The 17,090-nt window shown below is 36.8% G+C and overlaps 1 protein-coding gene across 4 annotated transcripts in view; it reads left to right on the top strand.

The window, feature by feature from the left end:
- Positions 1–17,090, top strand: part of KLHL24 (kelch like family member 24) — a 41,553-nt gene that overhangs the window by 6,726 nt on the left and 17,737 nt on the right. For 3 of the 4 annotated variants that reach the window (XM_037027640.1, XM_037027638.1, XM_037027637.1), the window contains one exon: positions 5,198–6,178. In XM_037027640.1, the coding sequence (XP_036883535.1) occupies positions 5,259–6,178 (920 nt within the window). In that variant the 5' untranslated portion in view covers positions 5,198–5,258. Of the gene's footprint in view, positions 1–5,195; positions 6,179–17,090 lie in introns of all 4 variants that reach the window. The other variant, XM_037027639.1, reaches the window with a different exon arrangement.

Raw genomic sequence — 17,090 nt, 5'->3', positions numbered from 1 at the left:
CACTCCTTTCTACTCCTTCCTGGGAGTCTCAGTTCCCCTTCAACATTTTTCTCCAGTCTGCGAGACACTAAAATAAATTGTCTCCATTCATTTTTCTGGGCCATAAACCAAAAACATGTAACTTTAAATCCACCTAACAATCAGAAACTAGGTCTACAACACTTACGAATTCTGTTAAGAAAAGTTCTTTCAAATGATAGTGTAGCTCTAGGAATAAAGCTCCTGAAGAAGAGAGGAAGGAAAAGAGAGTCACTAGCTTTTCGAGACAAATCTTGTGGCTTTGGCAGTCAGTCATTGACATGACAGTCTGATCACCCTTGCATCCACTAACTTATCTAGAGCAAATTTTCAGTGATTATATTTCCTTGGAAGAAACATTTTCCTCTTGTTTTGTCCAGAGATGCCTACTTAGTTGTTTACTTTTTCCATTAGTAATTAAAATACTTGATTTTAGAAAATGGGAAAACAAAGGTGAATCGATTACATCGGGAGGCCCAAAAAATAAACTTTAAAATGTATCTCATAATTTTAAGACCCTCCTGTGCAAATCATTTACCTACTCTGTCATCAATAGGTAGAGTTTATATAGGGGTGGCCAGAAGTTTGTATAGTTCTTTTTGTGAAATAAAAGTCACATTTTTCATTTGCACCAATAACTTTATTGATTGGAGTTTTTTGCATATGTTGGCTCTCTCCCGTGTGGTGCAGCATTGATTGTTCTCAGTTAATGTCTCAATTTGATCACTTGTCTACCCGACTGTGGAGCATCACCCAGCAGGAATCTTCACAAACCACTTTTGCCATGTTTGATCAGTCACAGCACCTTCTCCATATACTGCACAGGTCTTTCTTTGCATTCCAGTTCATTTTTTCTTTCTTGAAATAATAAAGCATAAATGTGCTGAAAATGTTGCTTATTTTTTTCCATCTTCAATATTAAAATGGCTACATGAAAATTCACCAGTTTTAATTTTTTAATGCACACTGATATGACAGCTGTCACAGTACAATCTTAACAGAATTGTTTTGAATGAAGTTAAAGACAAATAAGTGCTACTAGAGCCATCTTATGAGAAAAAACAAATGAATTTTTGGCCAACCCAATATTAAATATTTCATACTTTGTGGAGACTGGTTAATGGGAGAGTTCTCAGACAGTCCAGACAAAGTGAGGATGTCCTAAAAGCCAAGCCAAAGCTGCTTGGAAGGAAACAGCCCAGATCCCAGAGATAGTCTGTCTTACAAATAAAGCAGTAAACAAGTATCCTGTTGCTGTTGAATACTTTATAATAGCAGGTGATTTTATAATTGTTCTAATCCAGGATTCTCAGTTTTACATTGGGTGAAAGAAGTGGAAGACCTCTTGTCGGTCAATAATTAAGGAACCAGCTATGAAAATAAGGGGTTTTTCTTTTTTTTTTTCTCCTGCTTTTTTTTTTTCTTCAAAGAGTACATTTATTAAAGCTGGGGACAGTGAAACAAGACAGAGCTCAGGACAGAAAAAGCAACAAGAGAGAGCCTAGGTGGGGCTGCCTTGGCATTCTAAAAATGTTATAGGAAAGAAATGAGCCAAGGCAGACTGCTGTCAGCTCACTGGAGAGTCAGAGGGAAGGGAACCTTAGGAACAGGTTCAGAGGTTTGGCCTGGGACGAGCTGCTGCTGCTGCCCATTGCTCCCCTGATTACAAGTCTCAGTGGAGTCCCCTAGAGCCTAGGAGATGTACACCTGTCAGGGAAAGGAAAGGCATGGACATGTTCCCCCTGAGAAAGAGAACTCAAGTGTTTTTTGTTTTTTAATATATTTTATTGAGTATGCTATTACATTTGTCCCATTTTCCCCCCTTTCATTCACCTCCACCCTGCACACCCCCTCCCACCCACATTCCCCCCCTTTAGTTCATGTCCATGTGTTGTAAGTTCTTTGGCTTCTATATTTCCTATACTATTCTTACTGTCCCCCTGTCTATTTTCTACCTCCCGTCTATGCTCCTTATTTTCTGTACCTTTTCCCCTCTCTCCTCCTCCCACTCCCCTGTTGCTAATCTTCATTTCTGTGGTTCTGTTCCTGTTCTAGTTGTTTGCTTTTGTTTTTGTTTTAGGTGTGGTTGTTAATAACTGAGAGTTTGCTGTCCTTTCACTGTTCTTATTTTTTATCTTCTTTTTCTTAGATAAGTCCCTTTACCATTTCATATAATAAAGACTTGGTGATGATGAACTCCTTGAACTTGACCTTATCTGAGAAGCACTTATCTGCCCTTCTGTTCTAAATGAAAGCTTTGCTGGATAGAGCAGTCTTGGATGTAGGTCTTTGGATTTCATGACTTGGAATACTTCTTTCCAGCCCCTTCTTGCCTATAAGGTTTCTTGAGAAATCAGCTGACAGTCTGATGGGAACTCCTTTGTAGGTTCCTATCCCCTTATCTCTTGCTGCTTCCAGAATTCTCTCCTTCATTTTAATCTTGAGTAATGTAATTATGATGTGCCTTGGTGTGTTCCTCCTTGAGTCCAACTTCTTTGGCACTCTCTGAGCTCCCTGGATTTCCTGGAAGTCTATTTTCTTTGCCAGATTGCGGAAGTTCTCCTTTATTATTTGTTCAAATAACTTTTCCACTTGTTGCTGTTCCTCTTCCCCTTCTGGTATTTCTATAATTTGGATGTTGGAACATTTAGAAATATCCTGAAGGTTCATAAGCCTCTCCTCATTTTTTTTGAATTCTTGTTTCTTCATTCTTTTCTGTTTGGTCTTTTTTTCTTCCTTCTGGTCCACTCCATTGATTTGAGTCCCAGTTTTCTTCCCATCACTATTGGTTCCCTGTGCATTTTCCTTCATTGCACTTAGTGTAGCCTTTATTTTTTCATCTAATTTGCGACCAAAATCAACCAATTCTGTGAGCATCCTGATTACCAGTGTTTTGAACTGTGCATCTGATAGGTTGGCTACCTCTTGGTCACTTAGATGTATTGGCTCTGGGGCTTTGATCTGTTCTGTTTGAGCCTCTTTTTTTGTTGTTTGTTTGTCTTGTTGTGCCTGTTATATAGTGAGGGGTGGAGCCTTAGGTGTTCACCAGGGCAGTGCTACCCAGTTGCTGGGTTGTGACGAGGTATGTGGGGGTGGGGTCAGAGAGGGAACAGTGGTGCTTGCTCTGCTCTCTCAGATTTCAGTCCCTTCTGCCGCTTCCCCCAAGCAAATTCGGCCCTTCTGGTGCTGGTTCCCGGGTGGGCTTGTGTGCTTTCTAGGAACCTGTGGGTCTCTCCAATGAACTCTCCTGTGAGGCCGGGAGTCTCTCCCAGCACCTCAACCCCCACAAGTGTTTTCAATTGGTGTTTTTAAGCTTTATTTCCCATCGCTGGGGCCCTGGGTTGTGCAGTCTGTCTTGCTCCCCAGTTTCGCCTGGTTTATCTGCCTGCAAATGTGGGACTGCGGTCAGCAAGCCACCTTGCACACCTCACTGGGTCCGCCCATTGCCACCCCTCACCCTGGGTCCAGCAGTCACCACTGTTTCCTGTCGAGACCCTTCTCCGCTGGCTGCCAACTCCGCCCCTCTTACAGGTCTGGATGAATGGTTGTCAAACGTCCATACAGTTCATTTCTCTGTCAGTTCTAGTTGTTTTTATGTTTCTAAATTTTTTGTTGTCCTTAATTTTGGTTGTGCGAGGAGGTACAGTGTGTCTACCTAAGCCTCCATCTTGGCCGGAAGTCCTCGAGAACTCAAGTTTTAATCAGCCTCACACATTAATACTTAACTCACTCAATATGCTACCCCCAGTTCTATGAGGTACAGTTAGGACACCAGGTGACAAATACCAGATGCAGTAAGATGACTGAATACAGAACAGAGTATCTTTTCATGGATGTAAGTAAACTTGTCCCTTTTATCCAAAAGGGAGGTACTATTATAAGTAATGTGCAGTGAACATAGGGTTGCACACATCTTTTCAAATTAGTCTTTTGTATTTCTTCAGATAAATACCCCAAAGTGGAATTGCCTGTCATGTAATAGTTCTATTTTAAATGTTTTGAGGAGCTACCATACTGTTTTCCGTGTTAGGCCTTCTTCGTGCCACCATAGTTAGGCCTGGGTCTCTGACTGCTGAAATATTTCGGGAAGAGGCTGGGTCCTCTAGAAATGATTGTGATGGGAGTCTGAGGGCACGGGAATAGGTGAGAGTGACTGTGAGTGCTCTCAAGCGATTAGAAACACATTTTGGATCACATATCAACTTAGGGAGCTGTGGGAAAGTGAGTAGAAGAACCTCTCAAAAATCAAAATTGAAGAGAGTTGACAGCTATAGCTCAGTGCCTCAATTCATCAGTTACCTATTCATAGTCACTTAGGAAGGAGACTTAAAAACAAATTACTACCTAATCAGAGTGAAAATTTAGGAGAAAATAGAGAAAAACAAAATAAACAAAGACCTTAATATTTTGGCATATGTGCCTCCTTTTTCCTATCCCTAGATGCACTGACACATAAATTTTCTATTTCCTTAGCGTACATTTTATGACCTGCTCATCACTTACTATCTGCTTAATACTTCCCTATGTCGTTGAATACTGTAAATAATTTTTAATGGCTGCATAGACCTTGTTCTGTCCTTACGATGTACTTTTGTTTAATTCCCCCTTATAAGGCATTTAGGTGGTTTTAAGTCTTTTTTGTTAAAACAGCATTGAACATCTCTATAGATAAATCTTTCTACATATCCTGATTATTTCCCTGGAATTTCTAGAGAGGGACTTGCTGGTCAAACAATATACATATTTTTAAAGCCCATTGATAGATAAACGGTAACTGAATTCCTCTCTAGCATCACTATATTAAGATAATATACACTTATATTAGTGTTCTGAATGCAGTCAGATCCTCTGTCTTACAGTGTTCTGACTTATCTCTACCTTCGGAACAGAACACAGCTGTGTGAAAGGGGAGACAGAAGGTTATTAGTAATTCACAGAGCATGTGGTATCCTTTCAGCAGGGGCGCTTACAGAGTACTATTGCAAATTAGTTACAAGGTTTTGACTGTGCAAAAGTAATTTTTATTTATCAATTTTATTAAAATGAAATGTTGCTCTCTACCCTACTTGAAATGTATTATGCAGTTTTATTGTAGTGTTAATATCAAAATCAAATATGTCATTTGAATTCTAAATTTTTTACTCATCTCAATGTTTTCCCTTTTTTTTTTTACTTTTAGCCACATCAGTAAGATCCCTAACAGTCATTTCTCAGCAATTGTATAGTCAACTGATGTAACAATGGTCCTAATATTGGGGCGAAGACTAAACAGAGAGGATCTCGGGGTGCGTGATTCCCCAGCAACGAAGCGTAAAGTTTTTGAAATGGACCCAAAATCTCTGACAGGCCATGAGTTTTTTGACTTCTCTTCAGGATCATCCCATGCTGAAAATATACTCCAAATATTTAATGAATTCCGAGACAGCCGCTTATTCACAGATGTTATCATTTGTGTGGAAGGAAAAGAATTTCCTTGCCATAGAGCTGTTCTCTCAGCCTGTAGTAGCTACTTCAGAGCTATGTTTTGTAACGACCACAGGGAAAGCCGAGAAATGCTGGTTGAAATCAATGGTATTTTAGCTGAAGCTATGGAGTGTTTTTTGCAGTATGTTTATACTGGGAAGGTGAAGATCACTACAGAAAATGTGCAATATCTCTTTGAAACATCAAGCCTCTTTCAGATCAGTGTTCTCCGTGATGCATGTGCCAAGTTCTTGGAGGAGCAACTTGATCCTTGTAATTGCTTAGGAATCCAGCGCTTTGCTGATACCCATTCACTCAAAACACTTTTCACAAAATGCAAGAATTTTGCATTGCAAACTTTTGAGGATGTGTCCCAACATGAAGAATTTCTTGAGCTTGACAAAGATGAACTTATTGACTATATTTGTAGTGACGAACTTGTTATTAGTAAAGAGGAGATGGTTTTTGAAGCCGTCATGCGTTGGGTCTACCATGCAGTTGATCTGAGGAGACCACTATTACCTGAGCTCCTGACACATGTGAGACTCCCTCTGTTGCATCCCAACTACTTTGTTCAAACAGTTGAGGTGGACCAATTGATCCAGAATTCTCCGGAGTGTTATCAGTTGTTGCATGAAGCAAGACGGTACCACATACTTGGGAATGAAATGATGTCCCCAAGGACTAGACCCCGAAGGTGAGAAGACTTTAAAAATTACCTACAATATAATTAACAAAAGTTTTTGTTTTTTAAGTATTTTTAAACACCTGAAGGTAATTTCAGTGTAGTCATTTATATGTATTGTCTACACGATGATTTATATAATTTAAGATTTATTTTAGATTATGCAAGTCATTAGAATGTCTCTCCCAGTAAAGACTAGATTCAACAATAGTATCCTTTTTATTGTTCTGAGCTATCAGAGGTTGTTGCAAAAGGTATTTGCAACTGTGCACGTCTCAACATATTTTTACTAATTTCCCATAACCTCCATAGGGTCCCGAAACATTCCACTTTTCTTTTCAGAGAGTCTTTGGATATGAAGGAGCTAAAAAACTTTAGTAGACTCTAACAGGCAGCATGAAATAAAGAGGTGTGAAGTAATGTACATCAGATGTGAAACCCAAGCTTCAGATCTTTTCTCATTCCACAGTTACTATATTTAATGTCAGTCTCAATTTAAAAATTTTTTTCAGATTATAAAGTTGTATCATATAGAATTTGGAAATTTTATGTTACGGGTAGGAATACAATTAAAGTATGTACTATTATTTTGTGGCTTCTTATAGTTGGTTATTTCTGTAAAACACCTATAGATTTTTAACTCATAAACTATAAAAAAATAATCTCCAGGCCTTAATAATAGAAGGAATAATATTATACAGTCAGCCCTCCGTATCCATGGGTAAGAAACTCAACCTGAGATTGAAAATATTTGGGGGTGAGAAAATTCCAGAAAGCTCCAAAGAGCAAAACTTAAATTTGCCACATTCCGAGCACTATAGCAAATCCACAAGAATGAAGTGATGTGTAGGTATACACTGTTGTGGACTGTATGCAAATGTAGATTATATGCAAATACAACATTTTATATAAGGGACTTTAGTGTCCATGGATTTTGCTATCCATGGGGGTCCTGGAACTGCTCCCACATGTACTTTACTGTGAATAAGCAAGGAATGGCTATTGTGAGAAATTCAACGGTAAAGACTTTAAAATAACTTTTCTAACAAAGCTAAGGTTGGGTTTTTTAATTATGGTAATAAAACACATAAAATTCACCTTCATATTTAAGTGTACAATTCAATTATTGTTAAATACATTTACATTGTGCCCTGGCCAGGTAGCTCAGCTGCTTGGAGCATCATCCAGTACACCAAAAGGTTGCAGTTTTGATCCCTGACTGGGGGCGGGGGCAGGGGAGCAGGTGCATATGGGAGGCAACAGATTGATCTCTCTCTCCCCTTCTCTCCCTCTCTCCTCCCTCCCCACCTCCCTTCCCCCCTCCCCACCTCCCTTCCTCCCTCCCTCCACCTCCCCCTACCTCCCCTCCTTCCTTTCTCTCTAAAAGCAAGAAACATATCCTCAGGTGAAGACTTAAAAAAGGAAATACATATGTATGTTCACATTGTCGTGAAACTAGTATTTATTTTTATTTTCTTATACCATCTCCACCTTTCCTATGAATTTACCATAGTGTAGCTCTCAAACATTTTTTGTTCTGATATTTTATTTATTTATTTTTATTTTACTTTTAAATTACAGTTTACATTCAGTATTATTTTGTACTTTTCAGGTATACAGCATAGTAGTTGGATAATTATATACTTTACAAAATGTTCTTCCCACCCCCATGTTTCCAGTGCCCACCTGACGCCACACAGTTATTACAGTATTACTGACTATATTCCCTGTGCTGTACTTTGTGTCTCGTGACTATTCTGTAGTTCTTAATCCCTTCACCTCTTCCATTCAGTCCTCCAGTTCCCCTCCCCTCTGGCAGCTATGAGTCTGTTTGAATTTTGTTTGTCAAACCATATTTTTAACTTTGATTTTGATTGTTATTATTGTTTTGGAATGTGATTAAAATTCAGCGTATTGTAAGATAGCATGTCTAAAATCTGTGACTACATGTCTGGATATAGCAAAATTTAATCTGTTCCCTTGTATGTAAAATGAAAATGGTGATAAATGATACTTGCTTTACAGATTTTGTCATTAAAACTGTTAAATGTAGTAATTTTTAAGGTCTTCAGCATAGAAAGTACTTAAAAACCATTAGCTATTATTTATGTAGTATAGTATAGGTCTGACCCATTTTTAAAAAACTCCCAGTACTTGACAGTCTGAACTTTTTATAAATTAGATACAATATAGGGTAACTATTATTACCAAAAAATTAATGTAATATTTCTTATATTATGGTTAGAGTAAATCTTTTTCTTTAAAGTCAGCTGACTTACATCAATTGTATCTCAATAAAACTGGAAAAAACTGACTATAGTTTTAAAAAGTTATTTTATGGAAAATGTAAATATTTTACTTAGTCACTTAACAAAGGACAAAAAACAATTTTATTCTATAAATGTACGATTTTTTAAAAGGTACTGTTCTTTTTAAAGGGCTGTTAAGAAACAGGCTGAGCTTAAGCATGTGGATGGACCAAGGTTCTTAAACATATTAAGAAAGCTGAACAGCTTTGGGGCTGTTCCACAACTTCTCTGGATGCACAGTATCCCTCCAAGGAAAATCACACATTTTTCCGAACAGAGTCCTTTTGTAGCAGAAGAAAGTTTGGGGGCCAAATAGGGCTAATAATACCTGTCCTGCATATCTCATTGGATTAGAATAGGGACCAAGGAATATGTGTTGCAAAATCAAAATACTGTCATTTATTATTAATATTATTTAAATGTCATTTTTATCAGGTCACTTATAAAAATGTGACCTGAATGAAATCAAATTGCAGCCTAAGGGTTAATTAGGTTAGATAATAAATACTTTTGATTCACTTGATTATTCAATTTATAAAAGTTTACTTCCAATTTTTAAGGGAACTTATCCATTTTATACGGTGACACATCTATACATAAGATTGCCATATCACCTTTCTTTAGGCGCCATATAGGAAAAAATGAAATTATAGTTATATTTAATTTACAGATAATTATAAATGTAATATCAGATATTTATTTTATGTAGGCATTATGTGAGGAATGTAAGAGGAGTATATTATTTTATAACTCTGCAATCAACTTCTCTCCCCTAATTATTATTATTATAATTCTGTCTTCCACTTTTTTGTTACTGTGTGTTAGTACCAATCACTAGGAATTTCATTATCTGAACGATGTGTATTATTTGTACAGGTTCTCATCTTTCTAAGAAACTCCGGAAAGGGAGTGGTGTCTCCGCTTCTTCAACTGCAGTTCACTCCTCTGACTTCTGCTCCCGTCACCCTACAGAAACTCCTCTCAGTCAGGCCGTCACTGCTTGTCTCATTGTTAGACACTTCTTTGCAGTCTTCATCCAGCTTGATCTCTCTGCAGGATTTGACATTATTGATTGCTTTCATCCCTCTTGGAACTCCTCCTATCCTGTGGATACCATTTTCCTCGTGGTCATCTTACTTCTCTAACCGCTCTTTTTCAGTTTGATGGTTCTATATCTAGTCTTGGAAATGGTGCTGGTCCCTCTGGTCCATGTCTCTCTGTCTCACTTTACACAGGCGATCTCATCTGTTCTTACGCTACCGTGCATGCTATTGACTATCAAACCTCTTCTCTCTAGCCCAGACTTTTTCTTTGTTCAATCATCCATTCATGTAGACAGTGTTTCTTTTTTAAAAAAATTATATATTTGTATTTTTTACTTGATGCATTGTTAAAAATAACATAAGCAAAATAACATCATACTTGAAGTTAGTAATTCTTTAATATTATCTAATACCCAATTCATATTAATACTTCCCGCAACTGTTCTCTCATGAACCTGGATCCAGTCTAGGACCACTGTTGCATCTGGTTATTGCCATGAAGTCACTTTCATTTCAGAACAATTTCTTTTTGGTGATTCTATCTTGTGACAGGCAAGTCGTCTAGAATAACATTCCACCTTCATATTAGTTTCATTGCTTCCTTGTGGTGTTGCTGCTCTATTTAGTTACCATATTTTACCATTTATAATGCACACCCACATTTTTGGCCCAAACTTTCAGGAAAACATCTTTCATTTCAATTTTTTAATTCAATTTTTTATTTATTTACATTTAGAAACAAAACCGACTATTGTATTATAGGGTATTATTTTGCATATGGCTATCATTATTGCTTTCTACAGTTATGCTTTTAACGCATAAGCATAAAGAATTTAAAACACTAAATACAGAATTATTACTACCCATATATAATGCACATCCTATTTTTCCCTCAAAAAATTGACAAAAAAGTGCATGTTATACATGGCAAAATACAGTTTATTTCTGGAAACTAGAAGTTGGCTCTACAAGCTTCAGCTTAATGGAAGCCAGTTAAATATTTTTGACCGGAGTTCACCATTAGGTAATGTATCATATTAGAAGATACAAGATATGTGATTGTCTTACCTTTCTCCATGCAATTACCTCCAGATTAGGGTGATAACAGTTTACGCCACTGCACACACAGTTAGATGACACTCCACGTCAGCCAGTAGTTCTTTGTATTTATCTCGTATCAGGTGTCCTCTAGAGCTCAGCCCATGCTGGCTAGTCTGCCTGTACCCAAGGCCAGCAGCCCCCAAATAGGAATTCTCTTCTAGAGGGCGGGCCCCTTGTAATACTGGCTTCCCCTGCTGGGTGAATGTTCTAGGAGCCCATCTGTATCTGTGCACCAGCTGGTGTTGTGAGAGGCTGTGTTTGGCTTTAGTGAAAGTTTTTTTAAGATTTTCAGTGTTTGCCCATTTTGTGATGGGTTATTTACAAGCACACCTGCCCGTGCCACACTGAATGTTCACCAGTTTTTCTCTGGACGGAAAAAGACATCAAGGGGAAACCTTTTGCAAGTGTGGGAGAGGTCAAACAAACAAACAAAAAAAAAATGGAAAAAGCACTAAAAGGCATCAAAATCAAAGGGTTCAAAAACTGTTTTGAACAGTGGGGAAAAAATATCTCAATAGGTATATTGCACTCAATGGAGAGTACTTTGAAGGTGACTAAAGTTTATAAACCTGTAAGAAAAAATGCACAATATTTTAGAAATAAATTACAGGAGTTTGGGGGGGTCCCTCCTCATATACCCATGTGTCTCCTAAATGATAGAAAGCCCAAAAGTGCACCCAAGAGCATGAAAGTTTTGATGATCTGCACTGCCAGTTGCACTGCATGGAGAGAAAACAGCAGAGACCAATCACAGAAGGAACAAAGCTTAGGAGCAATTGGTTGTATTTATTAATATATATTATGCAACTTTAAATCTCTGCACCAACACGTAATATTATTTTGAATAAACACCAAGTGTAAGCATCACGATGTGTTCAGAGTACTGGCTTCAGAAACTGACAGGCCTGGATTAGAGTCTGACTGTCTACACAGCTGTCAGCCCCATGACTCTGGGCGAGGCACTTGAACTGCACTGTGTATCCATCAGTCTTCTCATCCGTAAAATGAGCATACTGCTACCTACCCCCGTAAGGTTGTTGTGAGGATTGGAGACAGTTTACGAAAGAATACATAACCTAGCATTTAACACAAAAATGCATAATAAAAATTATTGCAAAAAATTATAAGCATAAATTGTTCATTCTGTAAAGAAAAAAATCAGTGCTCTTTGTCATATTCCATTGAGAAATAGATAGCTAAGATTTAATAAGCTACTACTACCTCTTGCGTAATAGTCAGTTACCATATAATGAGTGTAGGAGTATGACTGTCCTAGTGAGAACAAGGTTCAAGTTCCTATTAGAAACCAGTTGAGAAAACTAGGGTAAAGATTTTGGGGTTGTGGTTTTTTGGTGTTTTTTTTTTAAGAAGTAGTGTTTTAATTGAAACAGACATAGATACAGAGAACAAACTCATGGTTGCCAGAAGGGAGGAAGCTGGGGGACTGGGTAAAAAAGGTAAAGGGATTAAGTACAGATTGGCAGTTATAAAATAGCCACGGGGATGTAAAGTACAGCATAGGTAATACAGTAAATAATATTATAATAACTGCATGGTGCCAGATGGGTACTAGGAAATACTAGGGGGAAACATTTTGTAAAGTATATGGTTATCTAACCACTATGTTGTACACCTGATATTAATACAAAATAATATTAAATACTAAAAAAGAATGTTTTAGGATTAATAAATACTTTCATTCCTTATTTGATAGGTAATAAAACTGAGGCAAAATTAAGTGAACCAACTTGCTCTTGTCACAAAGTTACTTAGTGGCAAAGCCAAGGATAAAATTTTTTGTTCTAGTCCCTACTATATTATGGGATTCATGGTTTCATATTTTTATACATGTTAATTCATTGTTATTTTGAATTCAAATATTTTTACATAAAAGTATATATTGTAATTCTCCCTTTGCCAGACCTTAGGTATATTAGTTTTCCCCAAACAATACCTGTTACCAGGTATTGAACTCTTTTCAGAAATATTCTTTGCATATAGCCCTTGCTGAGTGGCTCAGTTGGTTGGAGCGTCATCTGGTACAGAAAAAGTTTGCAGAATGAATCCCTGGATATGGGAGGCAACAGATGGATGTTTCTCTCTCCTCCCCCCCCCAAAAAATCAATAGAAAAATCCTCAGGTGAGGATTTTAAAATATGTATGTTGCACATAGAAATGGCGTGTGTGTGTTTGTGCATGTGAGCACATACCTCCCCACTTCTGTTTATGTGGGCAGTGCGCCACAGTTTCGCACCTTGTTTTTATCACTTGAAAGTATGTTGGAGATTGTTCTACATCACTACATAAAAGACTATTTTACTTTTACTTTTTTGTTACGGATATTTTCAAATTCATTTTTTAAAACTTCATACTACCTCATTTATGAATGTCATAATTTATTTGATTCATCTCTTAATGATGGACATTTAGGTTTGTTTCTAGATTTTTGCCATTGAAAAGAATGTTCAGTAAATATTCTTGTGCATTTGTTTGTATACACTGGTAATTTTTAACTTGAATTACTAAAAGTGGAATTGCTTAGTCATAGAATAGGTGCATTTTTTAAAATATTTTATTTATTTATTTTTAAAGAGGGGAAGAGAAGGAGAAAGAATGGGAGAGAAACATCAATATGTGGTTGCCTCTCATGTGTCCCCTACTGGGGACCTGGCCTGCCACCCAGGCATGTGCCCTGACTGGGAATCGAACCAGCGACCCTTTGCTTCACAGGCCTGTGCTCAATCCACTGAGCTATACCAGCCAGGGCAGAATATGTGCATTCCTAATTTTTGTGGATACTGTATAAAATTGTCTTCCAAGCTATACTTTAACCAAAAATGTGGAAGGGTCTTATTTCTCCATTCCTTTGCCAACATACTATATTATTGGTTTTTGTAAATCTTTATTACTCTGGAAAGTGAAAGCCGTCTCTCATAATTTTAATTTGCATTAACTGTCGATGATTGAGCATCTGTTCCACAATCCATTGAGTCTGATGTATCAAATTTCTGATTAGGAGGAATTTGATCTAGTTTACCAGTTGAAGCATAAAAGGTTACACATTGGCCTGGCACATTGTCTTGTAGAACCTAAGGGCAAAACTCAACAGGGCCTCAGAGAAGCCTGGAACAGGCTACTGAAAAACCATCAGAAGCCAATCTGTGACCTTTCTGTCCTCTTGCTGTGTCCACATTACTCTGACTGAACGTGGCCACTCACAGGTTTTAGGTTTCTATATACAAGTACAGTCACTCAGAGAGACAATCTCTCCCTCTCTTGTGGAGAAAGAATCTCTGTTTAAGCCAGACAACATTCTCTGGACAGGTAGCCTTTGCCATGGAAGCAGGATCAGGTAGCAAAAATGTGATGACTGAAAGTCTACTCACATATTAGGTTGAGTGGAAGACCTAGTGGCTATTAATAGTGAAGTGTGATTTTTTTTCCTTTGTTGTTTCTTAACTTGGGGAAAAGAGGAGGAGAGTAATTTAATTGGAACAACTTTAGAAAATGAGATAAGCAAAAAACATCACCGATGTTCCTATTTCCAAAAGGTAACACTGCAACATTTGGCTGTGTTCTTCCCTTTATTCTCTCTGAATTTCTTATTACTACTATTATTTTACAGAGTTATAATCCATTTCATAGTCTGCTTTTAGTATTCAGTATGTGGTCAACATATTTCTGTAACATGAAATCTACAACATACCATAACCATTCCCCCACATTGGAGCTCTTCCTGATTTTTTTACCATTAAGCGAGATGAACATTTTTGTGACTATTTAAGCCCATCTGCGATTAGTTCCTAGTAAGTTCTTACTTAGATAAATGCTGATTTTTAAAAGTAAACATTTTGATTCTTTTGATCAGTACAGCCATTTCTTTTCTAATTTCACATGGAAGGCATGTGTCCTCACCAAGGTTAGAAAGCCCTACGGTTTATGGCCAGCATAACCTGTAAGGAGTCATTTATATTGATGAATTGACCATGATGTAGTGATTCCTCTAGGCCCAAACATTTTTTTGATACATTAATACATTAAGAATAGACCAGACTACTAAGGACATATTTAAAATTTACTTCGAGATACAAGTCATTTATCTTCTAGCCTATATACTGGGTGGGACAAAAGTAGGTTTACAGTTGTGAGTATGCAAAAGAGTTTATTCTTGTATTATTATTTATTAATTATTGTATTATTTTCCATGTGAACAACTGTAAATCTACTTTTTACCCACCCTGTATTTATTTGCAATAAAAAATGGAACTGTCAAACAGACTAGATATGTTAAATCAACCTGTTCAGCATATTCTCTCACTATAGGCAAGTCACCACATGGGAAGCCAAGGTTTACCAAGGCTGTTTGGCAAGCACGGAATACAAAGGGAGTTAGATCGGGGCCTAGGATAGCTGGAGGAAGTCTCATCCACCATGAAAATAGTCTTACCAAAGAACCAATAATGTTCGATTTAGCTAAGATTAAGATCCTCTTCCTTAGGCCAGCAATTTTCAAGCAGTGTGCCGTAAGAATCTTTGAAACACGCAATACCCATTTAGTCAGGGGTGCTGATGTCTTCTCCCTTAGATTGTCAGAAAATGACAGCAGCCAACACAACAATAGCTATCCTATGTGAATGAATCAAAATTACACCTTTTTTTGGTCAGACAGGAAAAAATAAATTTTTGGTTTGCTGCAGAATTTTAGTAATTAATATGTGCCATGAGATGAAGAAGGTTGGAAATTGCTGCCTTGGACAGTTAAGTTGAGTGGGCACAGGAAATGTTTGCCTCTGATTCTTACTTTCATTCATTCATTTACCTTACTTATTACTTCTAGGGCTGACCAATCCCCTCTTTTGATATAAAGAGGGGAAGTATAAATTAATACATTGTATTTAGTAGCTGTCATGTCCTACAGATTTAAGAGCCCTTCAGTCTCTTTAGGGCTTAAAGTCTCTCATCTCTATTTTAGTCCATTATTTTTGTTTTGATGGCTTAGTTTTCAGGTATTTTTGAGTCTTGGAATGTTTGATAGACTATATCACTAACATCTCTCCCTTTACCCTTCCAACTTCCCACTATATGGAAACAGACTACCTTTCCTATTGTGTTTTTTTAATGTATTCAGTTACTCTTCCCATTAGCCAGGATCACCTTCTGACCACTTTTTGTTGACGAAAGTTAGTTTGGCAATTCACCTGTTTCTGGTGTGTTTGGCATTAATTATATGTGGGTTTGTTATTTTGGCCAGTAAGTCCTTTATTTCACCTTTTGAGATTCCTAACTGAACCTGGATACAGGTTCAAAAACAAATTTTGTTGTTTTGTTTTAGAACATCCTGTAGATTTATAATTATTTTACTTTTTACATAAATCAAAGAATGTGAACTTTTAATTTGACCTTTTTAAATTTGTAGGGAAAGATGATGATTTTTTAAAAATATTTACCATTATAAGAAAAGGATAGTTTGGTTTTCATACTTTCCTAAGAATAAAGAGTGAGAATTAGCATTAAAGCAACAAATATTTGTTATTTTGTCACAGCAGAAAATCAATTTCACTTGAAAGGATCAGTAAAATAAAGTAACATTCATGCTAAATAGAGATTTATGAATATCCAGAATTTTATTAATCCTCTGCTAGCATTTTGACTGTCTTTTTGCTCTAGTCACCATTATTAGCTGGAGTAACTTATTTTCTTTATGGCAGTCAGTGCAGCCTAAGTATTTTTCCAAGATCCAGGAATAAACATAACTTTGATTGGGTTAACAGTCTCTAATGAGAAGACCAGACTCGTCTCCAATTAAGTTAGAAGCCTCTGGGCTGTGAGTAGGACCTTCAGTACAGGTAAAACTACTACCAGTTTGCTGATCTTTTCAGGTAAATACAAATTCCAGTAGACACTGAAACAATTCCATGTTTAGTAGCACTAGATGTTTTAGCCATTAGCTTTTTGTGGTGTTTTCTCATTTCAAGGTACAATAAACAATATATGTTTATTGGACTAGGAAGTCTTGAAAAAGACAAGCAAATTCAAGCAAAAGGAAAGTAGTAAAACAAGTAAACTGTTATAAGTATAAAACAAAAATTCTATGATGTATCATAATTACATTGATTTTTCATTAAAACAATTAGAAGTGATTGAACCCCAGTGACAGTATTTATCAATTTTGTTTTGCTCAGTCAATAAATAAGACTTTAGGGAATATCACAGGGATTTTTCTTAGAGATATTTTAAGTATGATTGTAGGAAATGATACTTTTAGGAAAAGAAGGATGAGTCAGTAGTACACTACTAAGTGGCACTATCTTCTTTTTCATTTGGAATTATTTGGAAAATAGTAGATATTATTGATATTTGAGGCCTTCTAATAATGTTTTACTATATATTAGGTTAGAGTTATATAACTTGCTGGGTTCCTGAAAGTAATTTTTATTGTATCTGTGAAGAAAATTCTTTTCTACAATATTA

This window comes from Sturnira hondurensis, unplaced genomic scaffold (assembly GCF_014824575.4).
Source record: "Sturnira hondurensis isolate 20B ecotype Veracruz unplaced genomic scaffold, ASM1482457v3 Scaffold0019216, whole genome shotgun sequence".
Classification (NCBI taxonomy): domain Eukaryota; kingdom Metazoa; phylum Chordata; class Mammalia; order Chiroptera; family Phyllostomidae; genus Sturnira; species Sturnira hondurensis.
Note: the sequence above shows the minus strand (reverse complement) of the source record. Positions and strands in the feature narration are given on the sequence as shown.